The 19,446-nt window shown below is 42.6% G+C and overlaps 4 protein-coding genes across 5 annotated transcripts in view; 3 read left to right on the top strand and 1 right to left on the bottom strand.

Annotated features, from left to right (window-relative positions):
* The window catches only part of atp2c1 (ATPase secretory pathway Ca2+ transporting 1), a 37,915-nt gene extending 33,273 nt beyond the window's left edge, over positions 1 to 4,642 (top strand). For both annotated transcript variants that reach the window (XM_053611498.1, XM_053611499.1), the window contains exons 26-27: positions 1,507 to 1,648; positions 1,946 to 4,642. In XM_053611498.1, the coding sequence (XP_053467473.1) occupies positions 1,507 to 1,648; positions 1,946 to 2,076 (273 nt within the window). In that variant the 3' untranslated portion in view covers positions 2,077 to 4,642. The remainder of the gene's footprint in view (positions 1 to 1,506; positions 1,649 to 1,945) is intronic.
* A 789-nt stretch (positions 4,643 to 5,431) lies between these two features.
* aste1a (asteroid homolog 1a) lies at positions 5,432 to 10,592 on the bottom strand. The gene is made up of 5 exons (XM_053611500.1): positions 10,276 to 10,592; positions 8,844 to 10,160; positions 8,273 to 8,489; positions 7,661 to 7,829; positions 5,432 to 6,425 (listed from the first exon to the last, which is right to left on the bottom strand). Exons 2-5 carry the CDS (start codon positions 10,140 to 10,142, stop codon positions 6,071 to 6,073), a joined length of 2,040 nt encoding a protein of 679 aa, XP_053467475.1. The 5' UTR covers positions 10,143 to 10,160; positions 10,276 to 10,592; the 3' UTR covers positions 5,432 to 6,070.
* Positions 10,593 to 11,293: 701 nt separating this feature from the next.
* Positions 11,294 to 12,817, top strand: rpp25l (ribonuclease P/MRP 25 subunit-like). The gene is made up of 2 exons (XM_053611631.1): positions 11,294 to 11,578; positions 11,793 to 12,817. Exon 2 carries the CDS (start codon positions 11,798 to 11,800, stop codon positions 12,425 to 12,427), a length of 630 nt encoding a protein of 209 aa, XP_053467606.1. The 5' UTR covers positions 11,294 to 11,578; positions 11,793 to 11,797; the 3' UTR covers positions 12,428 to 12,817.
* Positions 12,818 to 14,721: 1,904 nt separating this feature from the next.
* On the top strand, positions 14,722 to 19,436 carry LOC128599421 (uncharacterized). The gene is made up of 5 exons (XM_053610956.1): positions 14,722 to 14,751; positions 15,160 to 15,213; positions 18,070 to 18,182; positions 18,344 to 19,302; positions 19,413 to 19,436. Exons 3-5 carry the CDS (start codon positions 18,143 to 18,145, stop codon positions 19,434 to 19,436), a joined length of 1,023 nt encoding a protein of 340 aa, XP_053466931.1. The 5' UTR covers positions 14,722 to 14,751; positions 15,160 to 15,213; positions 18,070 to 18,142.
* The last annotated feature ends 10 nt before the right edge of the window (positions 19,437 to 19,446 follow it).

The raw sequence follows: 19,446 nt of genomic DNA, 5'->3' as shown, positions 1-19,446 counted from the left end.
TACATTAGCTGCTTATTTAGATTAAAGTGACAGGAAAGTTTCATAGTTCTGTTAAAGTTGGACTGTGAAGCACAGTCACAGAGCTGCGCTACATGTGTGAGACAGTCACAGAGCAGATCATCAGCCAAGTGGCATCGTAACGTTAAAGTAACCATGTAGCTACAGGTATAGAGGCTGCAGTAATCCACTTACAACTTTAAATTAAAATGACATCAGATACCTGAGTCACGAAGTTAGATTAAAGTCACGTTAAAATTATACAAATTTATATTAAAGTTACAAATTAAATGAGTTACATTAATCGTGTAGTTAGATTAAAGTTACATAAAATTTTGCATTAAATTTGCATTTTTTTCTCTCTCTCCCTTGCTCGTTCTCTCTCTCTCTCTCTCTCTCTCTCTCTCCCTTGCTCGTTCTCTCTCTCTCTCTCTCTCTCTCTCTCTCTCCCTTGCTCGTTCTCTCTCTCTCTCTCTCTCTCGCTTGTTCTCTCTCTCTCTCTCTCTCGCTTGTTCTCTCTCTCTCTCTCTCTCCCTTGCTCGTTCTCTCTCTCTCTCTCTCTCGCTTGTTCTCTCTCTCTCTCTCTCTCTCGCTCGTTCTCTCTCTCTCTCTCTCTCTCGCTCATTCTCTCTCTCTCTCTCTCTCTCTCTCGCTCGTTCTCTCTCTCTCTCTCTCTCTCTCCCTTGCTCGTTCTCTCTCTCTCTCTCTCTCTCTCTCTCTCTCTCTCTCCCTTGCTCGTTCTCTCTCTCTCTCTCTCTCTCTCCCTTGCTCGTTCTCTCTCTCTCTCCCCCTCCCTCTCTCTCTCTCTCTCGCTCGTTCTCGCTCTCTCCCCCTCCCTCTCTCTCTCTCTCTCGCTCTCTCTCTCTCGCTCTCTCCCCCTCCCTCTCTCTCTCTCTCTCCCTCTCTCTCTCTCTCCCTCTCTCTCCCTCTCTCTCTCTCTCTCTCTCTCTCTCCCCCTCCCTCTCTCCCTCCCTCTCTCTCTCTCTCTCTCTCTCTCTCCCTTGCTCGTTCTCTCTCTCTCTCTCTCTCTCGCTTGTTCTCTCTCTCTCTCTCTCTCTCGCTCGTTCTCTCTCTCTCTCTCTCTCTCTCTCTCTCTCGCTCATTCTCTCTCTCTCTCTCTCTCTCTCTCTCGCTCGTTCTCTCTCTCTCTCTCTCTCTCTCTCTCTCTCTCCCTTGCTCGTTCTCTCTCTCTCTCTCTCTCTCTCTCTCCCTTGCTCGTTCTCTCTCTCTCTCCCCCTCCCTCTCTCTCTCTCTCTCGCTCGTTCTCGCTCTCTCCCCCTCCCTCTCTCTCTCTCTCTCTCTCTCTCTCTCTCTCTCTCTCTCTCTCGCTCTCTCCCCCTCCCTCTCTCTCTCTCTCTCCCTCTCTCTCTCTCTCCCTCTCTCTCTCTCTCTCCCTCTCTCTCTCTCTCCCTCTCTCTCCCTCTCTCTCCCTCTCTCTCTCTCTCTCTCTCTCTCTCTCCCCCTCCCTCTCCCCCTCCCTCTCTCCCTCCCTCTCTCTCTCTCTCTCAGACCCGTATGGTACATGAGATCGGGTTGTGTAGTAACAAGACGTTCTGCTTCGCTGTACTCGCCTCCATCATGGGCCAGCTGCTGGTCATCTACTTCCCTCCACTGCAGAAAGTCTTTCAGACCGAGAGCCTCAGCATTCTGGGTAACACACCACACGCCGGCCCCGTCCCGAACCGCTGTGCTCTGCTCTCAGTTCCCTCTGAAGTGCATGGTTTCTCGATTAGCAATTACAATGATCTATTTCATTTTGTAGTCACTTTATTTTCCACGCACAAACTAGTATATTTAGTATATTACACATTTGATGTTTTTTTTCTACACTGTTTCTGGAACATCTCGGCCGTCCCTCAGAACAATACAATTCCCTTCTCGTGCACGTTTTCTGCACAAACCGAGCTGAAAGAAGTGTAATTTGACCTCCTCCCCTGTCCGTCTGCAGATCTGCTCTTCCTGGTGTGCCTGACCTCCTCCGTGTGCTTCGTGTCCGAACTCATAAAGATGCTGGAGAGGTGGAGAGGAGGAGGAGAAAAAGCAGAAAAAGAGGAGTGCAACTCTTTCCATGACGTATGACGAACATTGCATCTGTGAGAGGAGCGGACGGCGTCGTCTTGTGGCGGGGGCGGGTTTTATGAGGGATTTTTTGGGGGGGGCGGTCTTTTGAAGGGGTTTGAGGGGGGGGTTTGGGTTTATCGGATTTGCACTGGCTCGTCCACGTCTAGGACGTCATCACGGAGCAGAAGGAGAGGTTGAAGGTCATGCTTTTTCGGGTTGGTTTCTCTGAGTCCACGGAGTGGAAGTGAGCGCTGAGGGAGAGCCGAACCCCGTCCTGGACCTCGGTGTGCTGCTTTAAGACTCCACTATGACACTATGAAGCGTATTAATCAGACGCTCCTGGTTATATACGCCTCCAGGTTTAAAAAAAATTCCTCTCTCTCTGTCTTTCTCTCTCTTTCTCGTTCTCTCAATCTCTCTTTCCTTCTCTCTCTCTCTCTCTGTCTCTCTCTCAGATCCCTGAACTGTTGCTGGTTGTAGTTTTGTGGAACAATTCGGCTAACGCCTCTTCGCATCCTGGCAACTCGAGCTTGAATGAACGTGTCAGCTAGGCATGTGCCAGTAATTGGTTTTAGGATTTAGTTTTTCTTCAAAGTCTCTTCAAAATGTGGTCCATTCAGGCCGCCGACGGAACCGGTACGTAAACGCATTAATATCGTAAACCGTGATGAGTTACGCCGCCGTGGGGGTGTGACCGTAATATGGGCACATGCCTAGTGTCAGCGTCTGAAAGAGAAACAAATCCCACCACGCCAACCAAGAGCCACACAAGTTTCTTTATTATAATATTCTTATATATCTATATATCTATAGAGAGAGAGAGAATCTGACACCGCTGACCACTATGTTATTATTTAAAATGGTTTGAATGATGCTTTACACACACACCGGGCGATTAGACAACGCTGTACGCGTTATTAATGCACTGTTCGACAGCGACAGGTGAAGGCGTGGTCAGCACTGACATGATGAATGATTTTTATTCTTTTTTTCTTTTTTTATAAACCTTCACAGTTTCTGGGAAACACGGAACACTTAAAGCACTATGTTGTAAACGTTATTCGCCAAAAATGGAATCCGCGCTGGACGTTTCCTTTACGTTTCTCAGACGTAGCGGGTCAGAGCCGACGTGTCCGCTTCTTTAGTAGCCGCTTCATTAGAATGATGTAATGTCTATCGCAACCGAAATCTTTTCTGTGATGTGGTTTAAGACGTCCTCGTTAACCTCAGGAAAAAAAAGGATTCTAAAATGACGTCATATTATTATTATTATTATTATTATTATTATTATTATTATTATTATTATTATTATTGTTCGAGTTTTGATATTATTTTGAACACTGGATGGTTACAGAGGAATACTACCGGACAACAGAGTCACTTTCTGTGACTTAGCAGTTTGGTATGACTCCTCCCCACCTCATTGGCCCCGCCTCATTGGCCCCGCCTCCAAAAACTGCAATCGAGGTGGAATTGATGTTTGAAGGTGAACGTGTGTGAACACAGATTTTCGCTGCTACTTTACAAAATCGATTATTGAAAAAATGACGTCACAGAGCGAGGAGGAAGATCCTTTCGGTGAGATAGACGTCCGTTACCGTTACGGTTCTCTACGTTACATAAAGAAACGTCGGACACCAAACCGGTCTCGCTGCGTTTGGAGTAAAGGGGAACAGCACCGTGTACGCAGCATCTTCTGGTGAAAAACGCAGTGGTTGTTTTTTCAGATCTCGCAGTTCCTGTAGATCAGAAGCTCTTGACGTTTCCTGTAGCGGTCGGCCGTGTGCAGTACTGTAGAGTTTACGTGTAGGGTGAGGATCGTATTCCAAGCCTTTTATCGCTGTTGACAATATTATCAGTAATGTATTTAAAAACGGTTACATTATTATTATTATTATTATTATTATTATTATTATTATTATTATTTTATTTAACAGAACAAAACCAAACAGCGGAAATTGAAAAAGTTAATTAAATACAATAAATGCCAAACGATATAAATTTTTTTTTTGCAAATTATGTAGCTACCATTACTGAACCCACGGCAATAATAATAATAATGATGATGATATATGATGATGATGATGATGATGATGATGATGATGCTGATGCTGATGTTTGGGTTGCACATGGCTCTGTTTGGTGTAAGGGATTATCGGCGATGCCTAGCTGACCGCAGTGAGCCGACACTTCCCAGCTCCACACGCCTTTCTTCATATTGAGGAACGATACACTGAAGTTTTGCAGTCCGTTACGTGGTTATTTCTTTCCTCTTTACTGCAGCGTTTGTTTAAACGGCGCTTTGTTCTTATGCTCCAGTCACTGAAGAACACGAGTGAGTTTTGTTTTGTCGGGTCGGTGTATATGTACGTCATTTTCCCCCGAGGGTGAACGGGTCGCAAGCTGAAGTGGAATTTGTGGGTTATTAATGATTTTTCCTTCTTTCTTTTTTTTTCTTCCTTTTTTAAAAAAATAAATATTGTATTTAATTTATTTTCAGTCATGCACAGTTGCAGTTCATGGTCCGTGATGGCTGTTTCAGAACGTGATTGTACATTAAAATTTCTACAAATCTTTAACAGAAGCTTGGCGTGCGTTTGGTCCAGGTTTGTTCGACTGGAACATGGAGGGTTTTTTGTTTTTCTTTTTCTCTCTGAATCGAATTTTTACTGGTTTCTTAATATATAATCTATAATTTCATTTATGAACCATGATGCACATCGAAAAACCCCTGAACCTCATTTAATGAGTGCGTTCACTTTAAAATGGAAAAAAAAAACCCAAATCTTTTTTACTCTGAAAGTTTGCTTTGCCCTGCAGGCCGTAGCAAGCTAACTGCCTCCAAATAAAATGGAGGAAATACAGCAATAATACCTTTTTAAAAAAATATATATTATTATTATTATTATTATTATTATTATTGTTTTTATTCTTTTTAACTCACCGAGGGTCACGGCACCAACATATGGAGCAGCAGGTAAGTCTGGAGACATGACTGAATCCCAGAGATGTGTTTATTACATGTTTGCCTGGCGATCGATACCACTTTATGCTCATTCATTTATCTGTTACTGTGCACCAGATGGACAAGAACATGTCTTATTAACTTGAAGAGCGAGAATAGCGCGCGAGTGTTTATAGCTGCTATAACGTAAGTGAGAACGGGAACTTTACTCGTTTTGCAGATTCTTCCGTTTAACGTTGAAACGTAACTGTAAATAGCTGAAAAAGTACGACCAGACTTTAAATGATAAATAAATGGATAGGAATCGTAATGTCTGGCAGATTCTGGTGTAGAAAAGTCGGCGAGCTTACAAGAACGTGGTCCTGTAAAGTTTCGGTTGAACGACGCGAGTACAAAGATGTGAGATAGTCGAGTTAAATGAGATTTTATTGGTGCAAGCTGTTAACACTGGGCATAAAAACCATCACTACTGCAGTTACAAAATATCTCCACAATACTCCACTAAACAATAATAATTCCTTCTGACTGAAGACCACCGAAGATCCTTGACAGCGTCTTGTTAAGCCCAAAGATCGTGTTTCAGAAGTTCACATTGGAATAAAATCTGACAGAATTATTAAAAACCAAAACATTTCCCCTCCACACACATTAGTGCAAGTCTCCGATTATTCTGTAAACACGGAGAATGAAAAAGACTTTTACAATAATCGATGTTCCTGAGAAGAAAAGAGCTCGCGGTTTACCCCATGCACGCGTTTATGCGGCAGCTTCTCCACCGCGAAGCTGTGCGTGACTCTGAAGCACAAATACACCGATTATATTCATGCTTTCTTTTTTTTTCCTTTTTATTTCTAAAATAAGTGCCTGTATAATGTAATACCCTTCCCTGAATGTGACGAACTGTATTTCTGGAACATGTTCTTCCAAAAATATTGCTCAAAATGTCATATATATATATATATATATAGTAGAAGAGTTTGTGATCGTATTTTTCTGCAGTATTTAAGAAAAACTCATGAATTTACTGCCAGCTCGTGCTCCTGCTTCTTAGCTGTAGGATTTGAAGTTCTGCGTTTTGGTTCTGTGTCTCGTGCGAACACTGACGCTTTCTTTGCTCGTCGTCGCCTTCTTTTTCTTCTTCTCCTTCTTCTTCCTCACCATGCACTGATCTTCATCCTCGTCCTTGTCCATCAGATGTTTAAACTCCTCGCTCAGTTCCTCCACCGGCCACGTCCTAGTCCTGATCCTCGTGACGGAGTCGTCGTCCAGCTCGCGCTCCACTGCGGCCTGCAGGTTTTGGTAAAGCCTGATGGCGACGGGGGCTCCGGCAAGAAGAGACTCGGGTGTGAGGCCTCTTTTCAGCTCATGGGTGACACCGTGCACCAAAGAGCCACAGAACAACCTGATAAAAAAAAATCTAATAAATACATCTACAGAACACACACACGGCAAACTATACGACGATAACACGCAGGGCAAGTTCAGCACACGGGGTGAACAGATACACATGCCGGCGTCACTGGTGTAACCTGAAGTGCAGCTCTGATTCATTTTCATTCAATTCAGCTTGTTTGCAAAATGATTCTTTCCATTTACACCTGACTCCGGGACGGGGTTTTTTTCTATGTCTGTTTCTGAATTATAGAAGTGGGTAAGACTTCATGACCTCCACCCTGGAGGAATGACTAAGAACAGCGAGTATAACCTTTAGCACAGAATAAGGGCCAAGACGTGGCAGGTTCAAGTGATTCAGAGTCATGTTCAAGTGATTCAGAGTCATGTTCAAGTGATTCAGAGTCATGAGACTGTTATATGAACCCACACTTCTACATATAATCCAATGAAATTCAGTTTCTTGGGAATACAAAATAAAGTGCTGTGTGCACTGTTCTGGAGGATTTTTAGTGTTTATAGAGGTGCGTCTCGGAACATTAGAGCAGTGGTGTTCAAAGGGGGGGCGCCGGGGGGGCCTCAACAATTTGGTGTGAAAAATAAATTCTCACTCGCAGACAACCACACACACACACACACACACACACACAAGCAGTTCCTAATGTATTGTAAAGATGTAATTATTAATAAAAAAGGGGGATATATTCAGAAGTCTGTATTTTTAATGTGTTTTAAAGACATCTTGCAAAAGGGGGGCCTCGGTCAAATGTTAATGCCGTTTGGGGGGCCTTGCCCTGGAAAAGTTTGGGAACCCCTGCTCTAGAGTATCGTGGAAAAGTTCCTGAATTTTAATTTAAAAAATGGAACTTTCTAGATTCATTACACATAAAGTGAACCGTTTCAAGCCTTCTTGTTGTTTGAATCTTGATGATTACAGCTTACGGCTCATGGAAATCAAAAATCCGGTATCTCTAATGTTTTGGGCTACACCCGGGGAGGGTGAAGGCCTCACACCGAGTCCCACACTTGGCACATACATGAGCTCACAGTCACCCACGATTGGCTAGTCTAACTGTGATTGACAAGAGAAACATAGTATGCCCCGTCCACCCAGACAGCACGGCCGATTTAGATATAGCATCGTCGGAATTCAAACTCGCGGTCTTTTCCCTGCAACACAAAAGCTGGTATTTGCACACGAGGTACCTGAGAATAAGCGTGTGGAGAAATAAGAAGTGAGTGTACCATGCTAACTCCGGCTCAGGGACGGGATGATTCAGTAGCTGGTTCAGATTGAAGCTGTCATTCAGACAGGACTGCCACTGACAGTAAGCGTGAGCCAGCTCCAGGTCCAAAAGCTTCTGACCTTTACGTTCCTGCAGCTTTTTAAACCTTGAAATCACTGGTTCAATCTCTGCAAAGCAGGAAACAACAACAGCAGGAACCCCATGACTCACATCTTCAAATACAGGCAGTAACTCTTCATTAGGTTCAGTCTTTAGGGCTCTGGCTCGGGTCGGTTCAGTCTTTAGGGCTCTGGCTCGGGTCGGTTCAGTATTTAGGGCTCTGGCTCGGGTCGGTTCAGTCTTTGGGGCTCTGGCTAAGGTCGGTTCAGTCTTTAGGGCTCTGGCTCGGGTCGGTTCAGTCTTTGGGGCTCTGGCTCGGGTCGGTTCAGTATTTAGGGCTCTGGCTCGGGTCGGTTCAGTCTTTGGGGCTCTGGCTCGGGTCGGTTCAGTCTTTGGGGCTCTGGCTCGGGTCGGTTCAGTCTTGGTTAGACCCACAGTTTGGAGATTATGTTAACGTTAATGCATGTTACATATTGCTTTTTGTCTGTTTTTGTCACACGCGTCTTCTTACCTTCCTCAGTCTGTTGTTCTCTGCACAGGTGTGTGTAGACCAGGCCAGTCAGTAAAGCCCAGAACATTTCTGCTCTCGGCTCAGGTTTCGCGTGTTTTAGCCAGAAACACGTGACGTACACGGCTAGCTGCAGACCTTCAGGGACATGGAAGGAATCGGCGACCGGAGACACACCAAGAGCCTCCAACACGACCTGCAGACGCCAGTGCTGCTCTACCTGGAACAGAATCGTCACGCGCTCTCGTCATGACACGTTTTCTTGTAGTAACGAGACGCTTTTCACTTAACAACACGTTTTACTGAAGTAGTAGATATTTTCCTTGTAATATCAACATCTTTTTCTCAGAACTACTAGATATTTTTCTTGCAATAACAAGATTATTGTCTTATAGTAACAGGATGTTTTACTCATGATAACTAGACTCTTTGGAATTTACTGTAAAAACGTTTTATAAATCTACATTTAGTTAAAAATGGCATATTTTGACCCAAAGGAAAGGCTTAGCTCGGTGGTGAGTGATGGACTAAACATTTCGATTACAGTAAAGCAGAGATAAATCCACATCTCTACCTCCCACAGTGAGTCCAGGTGAAGGTGTGTTACTACACGTGTCGGTAGAACAGCTGGAACCATGGTGCTGCTCAGCGTTATTTCCTGCCTGTTGTATTCCTCCACGTAGTATTGCTGGTTCTCTCCAGAAGACGTGCCGAGTTTACCGACTTTCTTCCTCCTGGTACACAACAGTACGCCGTACATCACCTGTCGTATCGGCCGAGACGTCTCGCTGCTGCTGCTCAGCCCAAAATCCTCCACCTGGAAGTTTATCATGAGCCTCTGCAGTGTCAGGACGTCAATGACGGAGGAAGCCAGCTTGCCTTCTGCCAGAGGTTTCAGACTCCAGTCCGGCAGGTTCTGTAAACGGCCTGGAGGCTTGATCGGAGGTTCTCCGCTTATGAAGAACTGGGCAATGGAGCTGGGATTGAGTCTGTACTCTGCCATTCCCTGATATATTGTGTTTCGAATGCTGGCTGATTTGATGTCGTTCCCCAGGGGCCTGAGGAGACCAGCGATGGCTTCCTTTGGGTTGGGGAAGCGTGATAACCACACGAGTAAGCCATCGATCTGGGCGATTCCTCCAGGTCTGGTTGAGAACTTTGAGAAGTTTGGAAACACACTCTTGTCTAGTTTGGTGTAGTCATTGCCCAGGATGGTGGCAAAAAGTTGAAGATTATATTTATTCATGCAGTTAAAAGCAGTACACAGATTTCGAACATGGTATGACTTGGCAGGGATGAATTTTTTTTTACCCTTTCTCATCACACTCACTTCCCTCCACTGGAAATGATTGAGGGGCAAAAATCCGCCCCGGTTGCTGAAGATGTAGAAATCGCTGTCGTTGGACAGAACAGGACACGCCCACTCGTTGGCCAATGCGGCTACTTCCCAATCCGCTTCTGCCAGACACTGAATAAAGGGAATCCTGAGTTTCTGGAGGATCTGCTTGAACACGTTTTTGGTGAGAATGGGTAAAACGTCTCCTGAACGGCCCCTGGACAAGGCATCGGCTTTTATGATTTTGTCTTGGCGATTTTTCATCAGGGTGTCAAATTTTTTGTCACTGACGTCGGTCCCTCCATCGAGCACCACGTAGGGCTCAATATCGCAGAGTCTGAGATTTTTAAAAAACAGTGTAACTATTTTCTCAAAGTCTTCGTAATCCCCGCCGTGTGCTTGGTCCAGGTGAGACATGAAGTAAAGACGGTAATACAAGTTGCATCCATCGATGACGAGTTTGCTTTCTCTAAACCAGCTGGTCTTCAGAAAATCACTGTTGCTCTCGATGTAGCCGTGAAGTTCATGAACTCCCATAGTGAGTAAAGTTTGATCCTGGAAATGACAGCAACAGGGAAAATATACTGTATGTGCACATGTACATTTACAAACAGATTACTGCAATCATCCTGTATGATATTAAGACAAGAAGAATAGTAGATAAACTTACCTGCTCGCCTTGCTTAAAGAAACTATCTTTAACGCCTTCAGTCAGCAACGTCAAGTGTGAATAACTTCCTGATCTGCTGCTTCTATATTATAATCTCCGGCTGTGTCCCAAACCGCACACGGTTCCTTCTGAACAGTGTGTCTGAGCAGTAGACTAGTATGTGATTTGAGACACAGCTCAGACGATGACTTGAAGTCTTCACGCCCAAACAAATAAATAAAGCAGCAGCTGACTGACTGAGAATCGAAACTCAACTGAGCTGAGATATGAAACCTATTGAGCAATAAAAAACAAACAAGCATTTTAATCAGGTTTTTCACCCTCGTGTACACGTGATGTTATGGACATGTTAATGCATGTAATGTAACATGGTGTTTTAATATTAGGTCATCTATTTTGAAAGTATTTTTAATTTTGTTTCATGCTAACGCTTACTGGTGCTAGCATGGTACATTATAATGCAGCGTTCAAGTGCGAGATTAAATCCCTGTTATACTACTACTACTACTAATATATATATATATATATATATATATATATATATATATATATATATATATATATATATATATATATAATTTGTTTGTCTTCGTTTTTTTGTTTTAGGGTAATATTGAAAAATATATATATGGATCTAGTGCTGAAATAAATAAATGAACAAATAACATCTATACATAAAATGATAAATACTGTCTATAAGTTGTATACTAGCCTTTGTAGCACCACGGTGCCTTTAGTAGAGCTCAATATTTTCGTTAGACTTTTTGTTATTTGATGATTCGATTGATATTTTTTTTTTTTAAATATTATATTCTAAAGTTTTTAAAAGTTCTTAAAATAGCGCGATCTACGCAGATCCTTAAATTATTCAGATACACCTGGTATATATCTTACTGCAAACATCAGTCCCAAAAAGCATATTCTTAACGGAATCATCAAGAATATTGTGAGAGTATTGAAGAAAAAGTTGTGGGTCATGACGTCTTACACGGATAACCCGGAAGTAGAACAGCGCGAGCTGCAGGCGCGCGTGAATGCTGCTCGTGTTGAGGAGTACCACGCTGATGCTCTTATCCTTGCCATGCTAATGACTGCGCATTAAAATGAGCTGCGGTGTGTGCTGGAGATTAAACGCAGACGTTTAACACCGCGTGTGTGGAGAAGGTGACGGAGCGACGCGGTGTGTCAGTGAAGGAGGCGAGTTCTGGGAGCGCAGTGTGGATCACAATGAGTCCTGAGCCGAGCTGATTAGCAGTAGTGCTAACTAGCTTAGCCGAAGTTGATCAGTGCGTTACTGTGAAAGGTACAATTTCATTTCCATGATTAACACACACATTAACACACACACACACACACACATACACACACATATATATAAGCATATAAACAGTCACTGAGGGGCTGTTGAATGAACTCTGTATGACTCGGCATGTTTAGATGAGGAGGAGGAGGAGGAGGAGGAGGAGGAGGGATAAAGCGTAGCTCGTGTTGAATACTGTTTTGTTTTTGTTTTGCAGGTGAGATGGAGAACTACAGGAAAGCGGGCGTGGTTGAGCAGCCGTGTCTCTGCCCGTTTGCCGACCTCCTCCATGATGGCACTCCCGTGGTCCGGGTTCGAGACGGCAGCAAAATCCGCAACCTGATGCGGTTCGCTCAGAGCCGGATGGAGGGCCGAGCGGAGAAACCGCCAGAGGGCGGCGGAGGTCAAGAGGAAGCGGAACCGAGCGCCGAATCGCAGCTGTGCCGCCAGATCGTGTTCACGGGCGTCGGCCCGAGCGTCTCCAAGGCCATCACGTGCGTGGAGATCATGAAGCGGCGTGCGGGGGGGCTGCATCAGGTCACGCGGCTGCTCTACAGCTCGCTGCAGGAAACGTGGGAGCCGCTGGAGCCGAGCGCCGGCCTCGAGAGCATCACCGTGACCCGGAACGTCCCCGCCATCTGGGTTCTGCTCTCCAGAGACCCGCTGGACTCGAATGCGGCCGGATACCAGGCACCCGGGAGCTTCGATGCGCTGTGGGTGCAGGCCGCCGTTAAAGAGGATCGAGAGAATCAGAGGAGGAGGAGCGGAGGAAGAGGAAAAGGACCGCGCAGACAGACGATGCGCCCCAGAGACGAACGGAAAACTTCAGGACAAGCATCAGGAGCGCACTGAGGCTACCGCCACCCGGTTTTACCAAAAACAGGCGGAGCTTCAGTTACGCTTGGCCGGCGAGATTTTACAACATCACCATGATAATAGTTGGTTATCACGCTCGTTTGTGAATTTGGCGAGCTGCGTACCGTCAGAGAGCTCACGCGGGACAAGTCACGTCTGTAATCTGTTCCACAGAGTAGAATTATCATGAGCCTCACACTGAACTAAAGAAATGAAAATAACATTTACGAGTGGTGATGTCATGATCGGGTTTTAAGCTCCGCCCCCACCGTGCAGCAACACCAGAGTATTTAAATCGGGACACTAGAGAGGTTTTGGCTGAAATGGGTATAATTTTTTATTTAAATTTTTTAAGAGAACAAAAGGATTATTTCAGAGTTAATGAAGTTTTTCTTTATTAAGTCATTAAAAAGAAGAGAACGTTTCCGTGTGTTTGGTTTTCAGGGTGTTTAAGTGACATGACAGTAACTTTGTTGTACTTCCTTTCCCAAAGAATAATGAGATTAACTTTGAGCGTTTTAAAGTCTATAAGATGTGGGAAAAAAGACCAATGTGAACAGAAAATACTAATAATTGAAGTCTTTCTGTGTTCAAAGTGTGATGATTTAGCAGAATTACATCAGAGTAAAGCTCAGAGTCTTGTTTACTTTCATCTTGGTTTCAGCTTAAAGGCATAAATAAGTTGCTTTGTTTGTAAAATATTCATATTTTTATCTGAAATAAAAGATCGTTGCAGAATCTCTTTGGTTCGAGCTTCACTCGGTCATCCACATCCAAAATCCTTCATTGATGTAAATACATCATTAAGCTGTTTACACTTTGTAAAGCAAACGACATTTAAAGCCACTTATTTTGAAATACGGAATCTTTTTAAGGAAGACTTTAAAGTCCTAAATATAAAAAGACCGATCCGTCCCTCCAGGGTTTTGCGATCGCAGAAATTAATCGAGCAAACTGCGATGTTCCGAGGAGCGTGCGATTTTTCAGAATAACCGCAGTTTTGCGTTGAGACGTGTCATGTGACGTCATCACCACGCCTTCTTCGAGTCACGTGCGTGGAACACGAGTACAGCTAAAAGCTCTCATTTAGCAACAGACACCACTGCGAAAGAGCGCAGAACTATTACGTGCGATTGCGATTTCGGCGATTCGAGTCGTTTTCGACTGTACAGTAGGGTAGCACGGATATCTGGACGCAGGGTTAGGGTTAGGGTTAACCCAAGGGTTAGCTAACCCTTACACCTAACCCTAGTCATGACCAAAAGGATTCACTGATTCAACTGATTTACTTAATGAAAATGGAAGGATTCTCGGTCATGAATGAAGAGATTCACTGACTCAATTGATTCAATTAAAAGAAAAAAAGGAATGATTCTTGGTCATGCCTGAAATGATTCACCGATTCAACACATTGAGTGAACGAGAGAGGAGTGAATCTCCTAAACGATGATAAACGAAACGGTGAACTGATTCAGCTGTTTCACTGAATGAGAGAGGAGTGAGTCTTGGGCCTGACAGAAAAGATTCACTGATTCAACCGATTCACTTAATGAGAAAGGAGCAAAGCTTCGTCATGACCAGATAGGATTCACTGATTCAATTGATTTCAACAAATTCATTACAGACTGTTGCAAATATGAATCATATACAATTCAAAGTGTACTCACAATGCAATACCCACATGTTTAACAAAAAAAAAAAGATAACCGTGTCACCCAACCCTACATAAATAACGATGAAGGTTGTGTGTGCGTTGAGAAATGTAGTGCTTTGGCTTTGGCACGTTTTAATCTTGTGACTCTTTCAAAACGGCTGAATATTTCTCAAACAAAACATAATCTAATCTGGGCTGATTAAAGGACGAGACACCGTTTGGTTTATGTAGCAAAGGGAAATATTACGAATTCAGCAGGAAGTACTGAATTCAATCCTTAACAGAATGAATTCCTTTCCTTCACAGTGGATTAAATCGACTTTCCGCTCTCAGACGTCTGATTCGACTCGAAGATTCATGCTTTAGATCAGAATCTGGGCATGTTTTCACTTGGGCACACACCGGAACCCGGATTATATTCTGAAGTGGTGTGATGGATTATAAAAGGGGTTTTATTATTCTGTAGAGAAAGTACACCGCCTCTTGTGCTCCTTGTGCTTCTGTCTCTGAGTGTTATGCAAAAACGGTGTGAAAATTCTGAAGTTTGAAAGTCAAATGTGTCCAGTTGTGTACGTGAGCTGGAGGATGGACACACACACACCCACACACACACACACACACACACACCATCTACGCAGTCGGTCTGGAGGTCCGGGGTGTGTTGCAGGTAAACGCTTTCCTTCTTCTAATTATTGTTCTCATTTAAACCGTGAATGTGTTTGTAAATTCGATTTGATCCTGAGGTGCAGTTCGATTTGACCACATTGGTGTGTTGTTAGGATTAACACCATGTCATGTAGAGATTATACACTTAAAAACTATTCTAGCAGGCTGATGATACGTTATAGGTTTCCCTCAAGGTGATTAGGTCTGGTTTCATTTTTGAAAAGAAAATTCTTTTCAGACTTTTAGGGCTGCTGGGGGACGTTTGTGCTACTGTGCAGTTGAAAATGTAAAGAGATTAAGTTAGAGTCACTTTCAAGTGTACATTTTGTGGTTTATCCAACAGTATAGTGGTGTGTGTGTGTGTGTGTGTGTGTGTGTGTGTGTGTGTGTGTGTGTGTGTTACCATCAGGCAGATCTGTGTACTGTAATCATCAAGCAGTTACTCTGTAGAACATCTGAAGAGGTAAATAAATAAAAACAAATAAATGAATAAAAATGTAATTGCACTTACACCTCCATATTTTGCAGTTCTTTCCCTTTCATACTGTATAACAATCCTGTACATTTCTTATAGGCATTTATTTTATTTGCTCATAACGTAGGTGTGTTTATGATTATTATCATTATTATTTTTATTCCAGGACATTCAACACACACACACACACACACACACACACACACACACACACACATATGTAATAAAACAGACGCTCATTTGTGTACAGTGTTGAGCAAGGTCAGGTTCACACTTTTGTTACGCAGATCAGAGTTCAATGCAAATACACGGCAGGCAGAGCCGGCTAACGCAAACACACGACGGTGAAGATTTCAGAGGAGTTTTCTTAAAGACTGTACATCCTCCACAATAGGGTGTGTTATAATCGGTAATACAGATAACCAACTGCTACTCAGAACGGACACCAAGACTGATACGACAAAAAAAAACCGCTTGGGTTTGAAAGTGAGTTTATTCTGTTCTACATACAAAAAGGAGAAATACGCACGAATATTCAAAATCTGTTCTCAGAAATGAGCCACAATGAAACACCACTTATCCCCCCCCCCCCCCGCCCCCCAAGTTAAATATAGTTTGGAAAACAAGTGTGACTAATAATTGTAAAAACATTTTTAACATAGACAGTTCACTTCCAGTACGGTGATAACTGCTGATTAATGCTTTACTCATTCATTCATTTATTTATTTATTTTTAGCAATTCGTTTTCTTGGATAATTAAAAATAAACCAGATCAGAATCAGCCAAAAATAGATAGATAGATAGATAGATAAACAGATAGATAGATAGATAAACAGATAGATAAACAGATAGATAGATAGATAGATAGATAGATAGATAGATAAACAGATAGATAAACAGATAGATAGATAGATAGATAGATAGATAGATAGATAAACAGATAGATAGATAGATAAACAGATAGATAGATAGATAAACAGATAGATAAACAGATAGATAGATAGATAAACAGATAGATAAACAGATAGATAGATAGATAGATAGATAGATAGATAGATAAACAGATAGATAGATAGATAGATAGATAGATAGATAAACAGATAGATAGATAGATAGATAGATAGATAGATAAACAGATAGATAGATAGATAGATAGATAGATAGATAGATAAACAGATAGATAGATAGATAGATAGATAGATAAACAGATAGATAAACAGACTGATAGATAGATAGATAAACAGATAGATAGATAAACAGACTGATAGACAGATAAACAGATAGATAGATAGATAGATAGATAGATAGATAAACAGATAGATAGATAAACATTTAGCTAGATAATGTCAGTTATGTGTAAAGTATCTTGTATAGAGATAAGTGTAATAATGTACAGCAGTAATTGTACGAGAGGTAAGCGTTTATTTACTTGATAAATACTTTAAAGTTCTTAATGTCAACATGTAGATAAATGAATTAAGTTCATTTGAAACATTTCAAGTGAATTTATACTTGCATTACATTATAAATATTACATAGTCATTATGATTTTATTTCTTCATTTGTTTTGCGGGAAAAAGTTTCAAATAACAATCCAGTGTAAAGAAAATTGAGCCTTGAAGCCCAAACCACAGAGACGTTTATTCCAGGTGGAAAACCAGAGCAGATCATGTGTGTAGAAAATGCAAACTATCTCTGCCATTTACAAATTTCCTTCACACACACACACACACAACCCTGACACGCAAATCTGACGCGTGACTTCACCCCAACTGAAAAAAACCCTCAGTAGAAAACCTCATAGAATTTATAATGCTTTTAATGGTTATAATGGGAATTGTATTAGTTTTAATGGAAACTGTAATGGTCCCTATGGGTCTCTACTAGTAATTTGTTGCCTTCTATTGGATCGAATGTTATGTCTAGTGGATACCATTAAAAACCAGTAATGGTTTTAATGGTTACCTGATGGTTTGTAATGGTATTTGTAGTGGAAACCATTAGAATTTCAGTGATGGTTTCTATTGTTTTGGGGGTGTTTTTCCAGCAAGGACCACTAGCTATTTTGTGTGGTGTGACCGTGATTAACATAACAACGCTGACTTTATTTACACAACATTCAACAAACCCATCAAGAACCTTATTTTAAGAGTGTACCAAATACCAAGATCGCTGAATGCTAAACACCAGACAGGTTCTAGCTACTTAGAAGAAAATAACTGGTTCCCCCAGAGGGATAACTGAAGAACACTTGAGGGTTTTAAGTAGTTTAAGAACGTAGACCCCCTTTAGGAAGCAACAAGCGCTCTTTAAGGGATCTTATCATTGGTTCCTCATACAGTTAAAGAGCCTTAGCATCTTAAAAGGGTTCTACTTGGAACCTGTTCTGATAGAGAAACATTATGTTGTACGGTTCTCCCCAGGACCATTACAACTGCAGAACTGAAGGTTCTACATGAAACCCTTTGTGCTGGAGAAAAACCTTGTTGTAGGATCCTACAGTACATGGAACCTTTAAGGTTTCCTCCAGAAGAACAACCAGAACCCAGATTTAGAACCCACACTTTAAAGTAGAGCCTTTTTAGGAAGCTTAGCTATCTTTCTGATAGAGAAACACTCTGCTGTAGGCCTTTACATGGAACCTTCAAGGGTTCCCCACAGAGGTACAACTAAAGAACACTTAAGGGTTCTAATTTATTAAGAGTTTGGTAATCTAATGCGTACTGCAATCGTTTTGAATAATAAATGCAGTGAAAGAATGAAATGTCAGTTAAACAGTTAAATAAAAGATGTGTGTGTGTGTGTGTGTGTGTGTGTGTGTGTGTTTCTGTCTTGTTCTACAGCTCAGAAGATATCACAGAGTCCTGAGTTTAACGAACCCGGCCCGTTAGGAGTGCCTGGTCCTCCGGTGTAATCATGTTTCCCATCATACTTATTATGTCAATATTATGTCAAGGTAGGTCACCACTTTGACTTTATAGTAGGATTGTCTATTGCGTAATGTGGTTCTCCGTCCCTAGTTCTGCGTGTTCCAGTTCCAACAACATGTTCTTATTCTGAAATTCAGAGGTTGGGAATCTCCAGAGTACACTAATAACCAAGTGTGTTTGATTTCAGCAGGTCACGCTGTTGACTACGGTACGGACTTTGTCACGGCGTTTCCGGAGAACCTTGCTTTCTACTTTCCGGCAAATCTCGTCCTCAGTCTGAAAATCACCACCTTCGTCCCTTACACTAATGTTCAGATCATCAGCAAGGGTATAGTTATTAACACAACGTCCATCAGCACCCCGCAGGTGTTTGTTGTGACGATTCCTAACTTAGAGGTGAATCAGATCGGTTTCTCCATTAACGTGCTCAGAATCATCAGCAACTACAGTATCACTGTGGTTTCAATCAGCAGTCGAAGAGACAGCATACAGACCAACATTGTTATACCTACAAATCGTCTGGGAGTGGAATATCTGGTCCCTGCCCCTAATTACAACACGCTCGCTGTCCAGCTGAACAACTATAACGTCTCCCAGTTCATCAGCTCGACCACTGTGCCGACGGATTTCAGTTTCAGCCTCATCATTATTAACGCAGAAAATGTTACGAACGTCGTCACCGTGACCCAAACATCACCTACTCCGGGAAATGGTGATATCAAACTAGACCCATTTGCGCTGATCCTGCTGCCAAGCAACTGTTCCTATTCTAAAGTCTCATCTTCTGCAAAAGTGGCTGTGATCATTACCAGTCCGTGTGTCGACACCCAGAATTGCAGGTGTAACATGGTTGCACACCAACTCCTACCCACCAACTTGATGGGAACTGAATTCTTCTTCCCTTCCTTGAAAGATAAACTTCCCTTCACCTTCAGCCAGCTTTTCGTAACCTCAGCCGACAGTGTTGACCTCAGCTCTGGCTCTGAGAAGAAGACTGTCGCACCTGGTTCCACAGATCTGCTTCCTTTTTACCCAGAAACCGGAAGCCCAGTCCTCACGACAACGCAGCCAGCGTTGCTCAGCTTAATCAATCCTGGCCTCATAATCGATCTCATACCGAAAAACATGTTTTCTGGCTGCTACTTGGTACACACCGCCTCGCTGTCGCAATCACGGGTTTTAATCATAGTTGAAACGGCCAAAAAAGAAGAACTCCAAATCACCACTAATCCTACGACCACTACTCTTGGCAGTAGTTTATCCTGGAACGATGTCAGTGATACATCGTAC

Source organism: Ictalurus furcatus, chromosome 23, assembly GCF_023375685.1.
Source record: "Ictalurus furcatus strain D&B chromosome 23, Billie_1.0, whole genome shotgun sequence".
Classification (NCBI taxonomy): Eukaryota; Metazoa; Chordata; class Actinopteri; order Siluriformes; family Ictaluridae; genus Ictalurus; species Ictalurus furcatus.
This window is presented reverse-complemented; position numbering and strand designations above follow the sequence as displayed.

Bases quoted from the DNA above. Each gene is read 5' to 3' on its own strand.
- LOC128599421 (XM_053610956.1), top strand. From the start codon at position 18,143: ATGTTTCCCATCATACTTATTATGTCAATATTATGTCAAG. The intron at 18,183-18,343 runs GTAGGTCACCAC...GTTTGATTTCAG, and splicing joins TATGTCAATATTATGTCAAG to CAGGTCACGCTGTTGACTAC. The intron at 19,303-19,412 runs GTACACACCGCC...TCTTGGCAGTAG, and splicing joins TGTTTTCTGGCTGCTACTTG to TTTATCCTGGAACGATGTCA.
- rpp25l (XM_053611631.1), top strand. From the start codon at position 11,798: ATGGAGAACTACAGGAAAGCGGGCGTGGTTGAGCAGCCGTGTCTCTGC.
- aste1a (XM_053611500.1), bottom strand. From the start codon at position 10,142: ATGGGAGTTCATGAACTTCACGGCTACATCGAGAGCAACAGTGATTTT. The intron at 8,490-8,843 runs GTAGAGATGTGG...ATTCTGTTCCAG, and splicing joins ACCTGGACTCACTGTGGGAG to GTAGAGCAGCACTGGCGTCT. The intron at 7,830-8,272 runs GTAAGAAGACGC...CCTGCTTTGCAG, and splicing joins AGAACAACAGACTGAGGAAG to AGATTGAACCAGTGATTTCA.